The sequence below is a fragment of the Salmo salar genome, chromosome ssa02 (assembly GCF_905237065.1).
Source record: "Salmo salar chromosome ssa02, Ssal_v3.1, whole genome shotgun sequence".
Classification (NCBI taxonomy): domain Eukaryota; kingdom Metazoa; phylum Chordata; class Actinopteri; order Salmoniformes; family Salmonidae; genus Salmo; species Salmo salar.
Genome location: NC_059443.1, coordinates 31,799,060 through 31,808,622, shown reverse-complemented (window position 1 = coordinate 31,808,622; position 9,563 = coordinate 31,799,060). Strand labels below are relative to the sequence as shown.

The window sequence follows — 9,563 nt, the reverse complement described above, 5'->3', positions numbered from 1 at the left end:
CACGTCCGCCACGCTGACCCTCAACACAGGGCCCCTCAAGGGTGTGCACTTACTCCCCTCCTGTACTCCCTGTTCACCCATGACTGTGTGGCCACTCACGACTCCAACACCATCGTCAAGTTTGCTAACGACACAACGGTGGTAGGCCTGACGATGAGACAGCCAACAGGGAGGAGGTCAAAGAGCTGGCAGTGTGGTGCCAGGACAACAACTGATCGTGGACTACAGGAAATGGAGGGGCGAGCACGCCCCCATCCAGATCGACGGGGCACAGTCCTGAAGAAGGCGTGACAGCTCCTCTCCCCCCTCAGGAGGTTGAAAAGATATCGCATGGCCTCTCAGATCCTCAAAAAGTTCTACAGCTACTCCATTGAGAGCATTTTGACTGGCTGCATCACTGCTTGGTATGACAACTGCACCGCCCTCGATCGCAAGGTGCTACAGAAGGTGGTGCAGACGGCCATCCAGGACCTCTATACCAGGTGGTGTCAGAGAAAGGCCTGGGAAATTGTCAAAGAAAGCAGCCACCTAAGCCATAGACTGTTCACTTGGCTACTGAACGGCAAGCAGTACTGGAGCGCCAAGTCTGGGACCAAAAGGAACCTGAACAGCTTCTACCCTCAAGCCATAGGACTGAGAGACAGAGACACACAGAGAGAGAGAGAGACACAGAGAGAGAGATGTTCTGCTATAAACTGTGATAGCCTCTCTCCCTCTGTCTCACTCTCTCACCCTCTTTCTCTCTTATGGTCACTTACTGTCTGCAGCATACCACCCTGCATCCCACTGCTGGCTTTCCTCAGAAGTTAAGCAGGGTTGGTCCTGGATGGGAGACTAGATTCTGCTGGAAGTGGTAGGAGGCACTTTTTCCTCTGGTCAAAAAAATTTATATCCCAATGCCCCAGGGTAGTGATTGGGGGACTTTGCCCTGTGTATGATGGGTTGTTAAAATGGGTGTCCTGACTCTCTGTGTTCACTAAAGGTCTGATGGCACTTATCATAAGATAAGGATTGTTAACCTTGGTGTCCTGGCTAAATTCCCAATCCGGCCCTCATACCATCATGGCCACCTAATCAATCCCGGCTTCCAATTGGCCCATGAAAGTCATGAAAGTCAGTAAGTTCACACGTTGCTACAGCAGTTCAGGTCTGAAGCAGAAAATAACTCACCAGAGATAGCAGCTTCACCTCTGGAATAGACTTAGGAAACAACACATTGCTGAGAGAAGAAAGTGTTTGCCTCTAGGGTCTCTATTTTTTAACAATCAACTCTATCTGGGCTTCAGGAGAGCTGTGTTTAGCTGACAATCAAGCAAGGATCGACTGTATAGCGTACCTATCTAAGGACATGACAGGTGATCAGACGATTGACATGAAGAAATAGGAGAAAAGTGAGTGTGTGTCCCTGTCTCCGACAGGGGACTGTGTACCTTCCCCCCCAGAGTGTGAGAGGGTGTGCGTGTTTGGGACGGGTGACCTGGGGCGCTCTCTGGGCTTGCGTCTGCTGCAGGCAGGGCACGGGGTGCTGTTCGGCAGCCGGCGGCCCAAAAGCTGCCGTCTCCTGCCCCACGGAGCTCAGGTACAACAACCTTTATACTAGATCTGGTGTAATGTGTTGATATGTTACATGTGAGCTACAGCCTTCCCTGTAGCTCAGTTGGTAGAGCATGGTGTTTGCAATGCCAGGGTTGTGGGTTCGATTCCCACGGGGGGCCAGCACAGGAAAAAAATGTATGAAATGTATGCATTCACTACTGTAAGTCGCTCTGGATAAGAGCGTCTGCTAAAATGAAAAAAAAAAAAATGAAAAAAAAAATGGTGCATAATGTTTATGTATAAATATTTGTTATGTTTGAAGGAGTACATGTGAATATACTGTATGTGTGTTTAAGTGTGTATCAATATGTTGATAATGTATATGCAGGTCCTGTGCCATGCTGCAGCTGCCCAGTCAACCCGTCTGATCTTCATCGCTGTCCAGAGAGAACACTATGACTTCCTGGTACCACTGGCCAATCAGCTAAAGGGGAAGGTAGCATAAATGTTTTTTTACTTCTGCTATATGTATGAATGTCTGTTTTGTTGGTATATTTGGCCAGCATAATATGTACTAGCGTATTTAACCAAAGTAATGTATGTCCCAGTGTATTTAGCCAACAGAATGTATATTCCAGTGTATTTGGCCAATATATTGTATGAATCATATATTGTATGGACCTCAGTAACAACTTGAGGACGAATCAGTACCCAGAGGCCAACGCAGAATACCTGCAAAGGTGAGAGCTATATGTTGTTATTATGTGTATGTTTTATTGTTAATAAGGAATGTTTTTTTAATTAATTAAATTTTTACCACTTTTTCTACATAATTTCGTGATTACGATCTTGTCTTATCGCTGCAACTCCCCAACGGGCTCGGGAAAGGCAAAGATCAAGTCATGCGTCCCCCGAAACATGACCAGCCAAGCCGCGCTTCTTAACATCCGCTTGCTTAACACGGAAGCCAGCAGCACCAATGTGTCGGAGGAAACACCGTTCAACTTACAACCGAAATCAATCTGAAGGCGCCTGGCCAGCCACAAGGAGTCGCTAAAGCGCGATGAGCCAAGTAAAGCCCCTCCCCCCGGCCAAACCCTCCCCTAACCCGGACGACGCTGGGCCAATTGTGCGCCGCCCTATGGGACTTCCGGTCACGGACGGTTGTGACACAGCCTGGCATTGAACCCCAGACTGTAGTGATGCTGCAACACTGCTATGCAGTGCCTTAGACGAGGAATGTTTTCATATGTTGATGTGTATCTACAGTATGTGTATGTTGATATACTGTAAATGTGGTTATAATGTTATGTACCTGAGCAGTCTGGTCCCTGGAGCTGAGGTGGTTAAAGGCTTCAACACCCTGTCTGCCTGGGCTTTGCAGAATGGACCACTGGCCGGGAAACAGGTACACACACATAAACACCTGACAATAAAGAAAACAAATAATTGAGAAAATATCAGGGAGTATTCTGTGGGTTGTGGGTCCAGTGTGGAGGCATTTTGTTTCTTTTACTTACATTTTTTTGTGAATTTCCATTGCCTGGTGAAACAAGGACAGCATTGTTATAGTATACAAACACTCGCACACACACACACACACACACACACACACACACACACACACACACACACACACACACACACACACACACACACACACACACACACACACTTAGCTATGTTGTGGAGATGAGGCACTAGCATTCATGCCTCAGCTTCAGAGAGAAAAACAAACACCTCAACCCTCTGGAGAGCAGACCTGAATCTGCTTCACATGCTCTTTGAACACACACACTGCTCTTCCCTCATAACTATCTGTTTTTCAACAAAACAGAGCACTGCAGTAGTGTTTGTTTGTGTGTTAATGTGTGTATGTGACAGAGAAAGATAAAGAGAGTGTGTGTGTGTGTGTGTGTGTGTGTGTGTGTGTGTGTGTGTGTGTGTGTGTGTGTGTGTGTGTGTGTGTGTGTGTGTGTGTGTGACAGAGAAAGATAAAGAGAGAGAGTGAGTGTGTGTGTGTGTGTGTGTGTGTGTGTGTGTGTGTGTGTGTGTGTGTGTGTGTGTGTGTGTGTGTGTGTGTGTGTGTGTGTGAGAAAGAGGTGTGTGTTTTGTGTGTGTGTGTGTGTGTGTGGAAAAGAGGCGTGCGTGCGTGTGTGTGTGTGAGAAAGAGGTGTGTGTGTGTGCGTGCGTGCGTGCGTATGTGCATTCCCTGCCTTGCAGTTTGATTAAATCCACAGGGGTGCTCTGCTTGTGTCACAATTACATTCAGACAGAGATCCTTGGTCCTCGTCCCCATACTATTACTTTACTAGTAATGTACAGAGACACGGCTCGCTGCCCGGTCCACTTACACACAATATCGAATTAAACTACTCTTAATCCTCCCCCCAATACACTATACAGTTGAAGTCGGAAGTTTACATACACTTAGGTTGGAGTCATTAAAACTAGTTTTTCAACCACTCCACAAATTTCTTATTAACAAACTATAGTTTTGGAAAGTCGGTTAGGACATCTACTTTGTGCATGACACAAGTAATTTTTCCAACAATTCTTTCAGACAGATTATTTCACTTATAATTAATTCAGTTTCCAACCACTAAGTTGACTGTGCCTTTAAACAGCTTGGAAAATTCCAGAAAATGATGTCATGGCTTCAGAAGCTTCTGATAGGCTAATTTACATAATTTCAGTCAATTGGAGGTGTATCTGTGGATGTATTTCAAACCCTACCTTCAAACTCAGTGCCTCTTTGCTTCACATCATGGGAAAATCAAAAGAAATCAGCCAAGATATCAGAAAAAATTGTAGACCTCCACAAGTCTGATTCATCCTTGGAAGCAATTTCCAAATGACAGAAGGTACCACGTTCATCTGTACAAACAATAGTATGCACGTATAAACACCATGGGACCACGCAGCCATCATACCGCACAGGAAGGAGACGCGTTCTGTCTCCTAGAGATTAACATACTTTGGTGCGAAAAGTGCAAATCAATCCCAGAACAACAGCAAAGGACCTTGTGAAGATGCTGGAGGAAACAGGTACAAAACTATCTATATCCACAGTAAAAAGAGTCCTATATCGACATAACTTGAAAGGCCGCTCAGCAAGGACGAAGCCACTGCTCTCAAACTGCCATAAAAAAAGCCAGACTACGGTTTGCAACTGCACATGGGGACAAAGATCATACTTTTTGGAGAAATGTCCTCTGGTCTGATGAAACAAAAATAGAACTGTTTGGCCATAATGACCATTGTTATGTTTGGAGGAAAGAGGGGGAGGCTTGCAAGCTGAAGAACACTGTCCCAACTGTGAAGCACGGGGGTGGCAGCATCATGTTGTGGGGGTGTGGCCTTCCCTGTGGCTCAGTTGGTAGAGCATGGTGTTTGCAACGCCAGCATGGTGTGTGCAACGCCAGGGTTGTGGATTCGATTCCCACGGGGGGCCAGTACAAAAATAAATAAATAAATAAATAAAACAAAAAAAATGCATGAAATGAAATGTATGCATTCACTACTGTATGTCGCTCTGGATAAGAGCGTCTGCTAAATGACTAAAATGTAAAATGTGATTTGCTGCAGGAGGGACTGGTGCACTTCACAAAATAGATGGCATCATGAGGAAGGAAATATTGTGGCTATTTTGAAGCAACATCTCAAGACATCAGTCAGGAAGTTAAAGCTTGGTCGCAAATGGGTCTTCCAAATGGACAATGACCCCAAGCATACTTCCAAAGTTGTGTCAAAATGGCTTAAGGACAACAAAGTCAAGGTATTGGAGTGGCCATCACAAAGCCCTGATCTCAATCCTATAGAATATTTGTGGGCAGAACTGAAAAAGCATGTGCGAGCAAGGAGGCCTAAAACCTGACTCAGTTACGCCACCTCTGTCAGGAGGAATGGGCCAAAATTCACCCAACTTATTGTGAGAAGCTTGTGGAAGGCTACCCGAAAAGTTTGACCCAAGTTAAATAATTTAAAGGCAATGCTACCAAATACTAATTGAGTGTATGTAAACTTCTGACCCACTGGGAATGTGATGAAAGAACTCAAAGCTTAAATAAATCATTTTCTCTACTATTATTTTGACATTTCACATTCTTAAAATAAAGTGGTGATTAGGCAATTTTTACCTGGATTAAATGTCAGGAATTGTGAAAAACTGAGTTTAAATGTATTTAGCTAAGGTGTATGTAAACTTCCGACTTCAACTGTATATTCCTTTGACTGGGATAAAGATAATACTGTATCTCTAGTTTTTACCAGCCTCTCGCTGTCTCTCTTTGTCTCTCTCTCTCAGATGAAAGCCAATAAGACCACTCCATTTGACTTTGACAACACAGAGGCCTGGGGCACAGACTCCTTCTATGTCCTGGGGATCCTGGGCTTCTGTCTCTACGTCCTGCTGGGGATCACGTCCCTGCCCTCTGTAGGAGCAGCTCTCAGCTGGAGGGAGTTCAGCTTCGTACAGGTACAGGGAACGCATGCGTGTGTTCTTGTGCATGCGTGCCTGTACATGTGTCATAATCTAACCCTCTCTGTTATCACTCATTCACTTCTGAAAATGTGTTTCTCTGAGAATTTCCTGCTGTGTCATGGAGCTGTAAATAATAACATTGATTCAGTTATCATCAGAGCAGTAAATATGGTTAAATCAATACGTCATAAATTGTGATCACTGAAGACACTTGTGTTGTGTGCTCTCCCCCACCAGTCCAAGCTGGGTCACCTGACTCTGCTGTTGTGTACGGCTCACACCTACCTGTATGGCTGGAACAAGTTCCTGCGTTCCTCCACCTACAAGTGGTACACCCCACCAGGCTACATGCTGTGTCTGGTGCTTCCCTCTGTGGTGCTGCTGCTCAAGCTGCTGCTCATCACCCCTTGTGTGGACCGAACCATCACCCGCATACGCCAGGGCTGGGAGAGGGGCGTGGCAGGGGGGCAGGAGACGAAAATCAGCCCACTGAAAATAATTACTGTGATAAATGGTTGTTTTTACATACCTTAGTTGAATGCACGTAAGTAAGTATTTCTTGATTAGAGTTTCAGCTATATGATTAAGATGCAATGCAAATAGATTCAATGCAAATAAAACAACTATCTTGCCCACAGATATACCCATCACAAATTCTAACTTTAACAATTAGGGCAAAAAATTAAAAACTGACATCATATCATGTGTCTAGGATACACTTTTCAGAGTCTAGGGATACAGTGCATTTGAATAGTATTCAGACCCCTTTACTTTTACCACATTTAGTTGCGTTACAGCCTTAATTTTAAAATGGATTTGTTTCTTTCCCCTCATCAATCTACACACAACATCACATAATGACAAAGCAAAAACAGGTTTTTAAAATGTTTTGCAAATGTATTAAAAATAAAAACCTTAAATATCAAATGTACATAAGTATTCAGACCCTTTACTCAGTAATTTGTTGACGCATCTTTGGCAGTGATTACAGTCTCAAGTCTTCTCAGGAATGACACTACAAGCTTTGCACATCTGTTCTTAATGCAGGGAAACTTAAATCCGTTTTACCTCATTTATGCCAACATGTTAAATGTGCAACCAGAGGGGGAAAAAAACTCTAGACCATCTTTACTCCACACACAGAGACGCGTCCAAAGCTCTCCTTTGCCCTCCATTTGGCAAATCTGACCATAATTATATCCTCCTGAATCATGCTTACAAGCAAAAACTATAGCAGGAAGCACCAGTGGCTTGCTCAATAAAAAAGTGGTCAGATGAAGCAGATGCTAAGCTACAGGACTGTTTTGCTTGCATAGACTGGAATATGATCCGGGATTCTTCCGATGGCATTGAAGAGTACACCATATCAGTTACTGGTTTCATCAATAAATGCATCGATGACGTCGTCCCCATAGTGACTGTACGTACATACCCCAACCAGAAGCCATGGATTACAGGCAACATCCGCACTGAGCTAAAGGGTAGAGCTGCCTCTTTCAAGGAGCTGGACTCTAACCCGGAAACGTATAAGAAATCCCACTATGCACTCCGACGAACCATCAAACAGGAAAAGCGTCAATATAGGACTAAGATTGAATTGTACTACACTGGCTCTGACGCCAGTTGGATGTGTCAGGGCTTGCAAACTATTACAGACTACAAAGGGAAGCACAGCCACGAGCTGCCCAGTGACACGAGCCTACCAGACGAGCTAAATTACTTCTATGCTCGCTTCGAGGCAAGTAACAATGAAACATGCATGAGAGCATCAGCTGTTCCACAGTCGTCCAGAACAGACGGATTACCAGGACGTGTACCAGACGGATTACCAGGATGAGTACTCAAAGCAGGCGCTGACCAACTGGCAAGTGTCTTCACTGACATTTTCAACCTGTCCCTGACTGAGTCTGTAATACCAACATGTTTCAAGCAGACCACCATATTCCCGTGCCCAAGAACACTAAGGTAACCTAAAAAACGATCAACCTGTAGCAGTCACGTCTGTAGCCATGAAGTGCTTTGAAAGGCTGGTCATGGCTCCCATAAACACCATTATCTCAGAAACCCTAGACCTACTCCAATTTGCATACCGATCCACAGATGATGCAATCTTTATTGCACTCCACACTGCCCTTTCCCACCTGGACAAAAGGAACACCTATGTGAGAATGCTATTCATTGACTACAGCTCAGTGTTCAGCAACATAGTACCCTCAAAGTTAATCAATAAGCTAAGGACCCTGGGACTAAACACCTCCCACTGAAACTGGATCCTGGACTTCCTGATGGGCCGCCCTCAGGTGGTAAGGGTAGGTAACAACACATCCGCCACGCTAATACTCCACACGTTTGCCCCTCACGGGTGCGTGCTCAGTCCCCTCCTGTACTCCCTGGTCACTCATGACTGCATGGCCAGGCATGACTCCAACACCATCAATAAGATTACCTATGACACAACAGTGGTAAGCCTGATCACCGACAATTATGAGACAGCCTATACGGACGAGGTCAGAAACCTGGCCATGTGGTGCCAGGACAACAACCTCTCCCTCAATGTGATCAAGACAAAGGAGATGATTGTAGACTACAGGAAAAGGAGGACCGAGCACACCCCATTCTCATCGACGGGGCTGTAGTGAAGCAAGTTGAGAGCTTCAAGTTCCTTGGTGTCCACATCAACAACAAACTATCATGGTCCAAACACACAAAGACAGTCGTGAAGAGGGCACGACAATGCCTATTCCCCCTCAGGAGACTGAAAAGATTTGGCATGGGTCCTCAGATCCTCAAAAAGTCATACAGCTACACCATCGAGAGCATACTGACTGGTTGCATCACTGACTGGTATGGCAACTGCTCGGCCTCCGACCGCAAGGCACTACAGACGGTAGTGTGTATGGCCCAGTACATCACCGTGGCCAAGCTTCCTACCATCCAGGAGCTCTATACCAGGCGGTGTCAGAGGAAGGCCCTAAAAATTGTCAAAGACTCAAGCCACCCGAGTCATAGACTGTTCTGTCCGCTACCGCACAGCAAGCGGTACCGGAGCACCAAGTCTAGATCCAAAATACTTCTTAACAGCTTCTACCCCCATGCCATAAGACTCCTGAACAGCTAATCAAATGGCTACCTAGACTATTTATATTGCCCCCCCTCTTTTACGCTGCTGCTACTCTCTATATTATCTATGCATAGTCACTTTCTCTACCTACATGTACATATTACCTTGACTAACAAGGTGCCCCCGCACATTGTCTCTGTACCAGTACCCCCTGTATATAGCCTCGCTATTGTTATTTTACTGCTGCTCTTTAATTATTTGTTACTTTTATTTTTTACTTATCAATTTTTTACTTAACAGTTATTTTTCTTAAAACTGCATTGTTGGTTAAGGGCTTGTAAGTAAGCATTTCACCATAAGGTCTATATCTGTTGTACTCGGCACATGTGACAAAGTTGATTTGATTTAGGGTGTTTCTCCCATTCTTCTCTGCAGATCCTCTCAAGCTCTGTCAGGTTGGATGGGGAGCGTCTCTGCACAGCT

At 45.0% G+C, this 9,563-nt stretch overlaps 1 protein-coding gene across 1 annotated transcript; it reads left to right on the top strand.

Moving 5' to 3' along the window:
• Positions 1–1,098: 1,098 nt before the first annotated feature.
• On the top strand, positions 1,099–6,553 carry LOC106579645 (metalloreductase STEAP4-like). Its single transcript, XM_045713236.1, has 7 exons — positions 1,099–1,113; positions 1,385–1,579; positions 1,925–2,034; positions 2,208–2,276; positions 2,860–2,944; positions 5,843–6,013; positions 6,257–6,553. Exons 1-7 carry the CDS (start codon positions 1,099–1,101, stop codon positions 6,551–6,553), a joined length of 942 nt encoding a protein of 313 aa, XP_045569192.1.
• The last annotated feature ends 3,010 nt before the right edge of the window (positions 6,554–9,563 follow it).

Excerpts from the sequence above, each read along its gene's own strand:
- LOC106579645 (XM_045713236.1), top strand. Across the intron at positions 2,035-2,207 it reads AATCAGCTAAAGGGGAAGGT|TTGTATGGACCTCAGTAACA; the intron begins AGCATAAATGTT and ends ATGAATCATATA. Across the intron at positions 2,277-2,859 it reads AACGCAGAATACCTGCAAAG|TCTGGTCCCTGGAGCTGAGG; the intron begins GTGAGAGCTATA and ends GTACCTGAGCAG.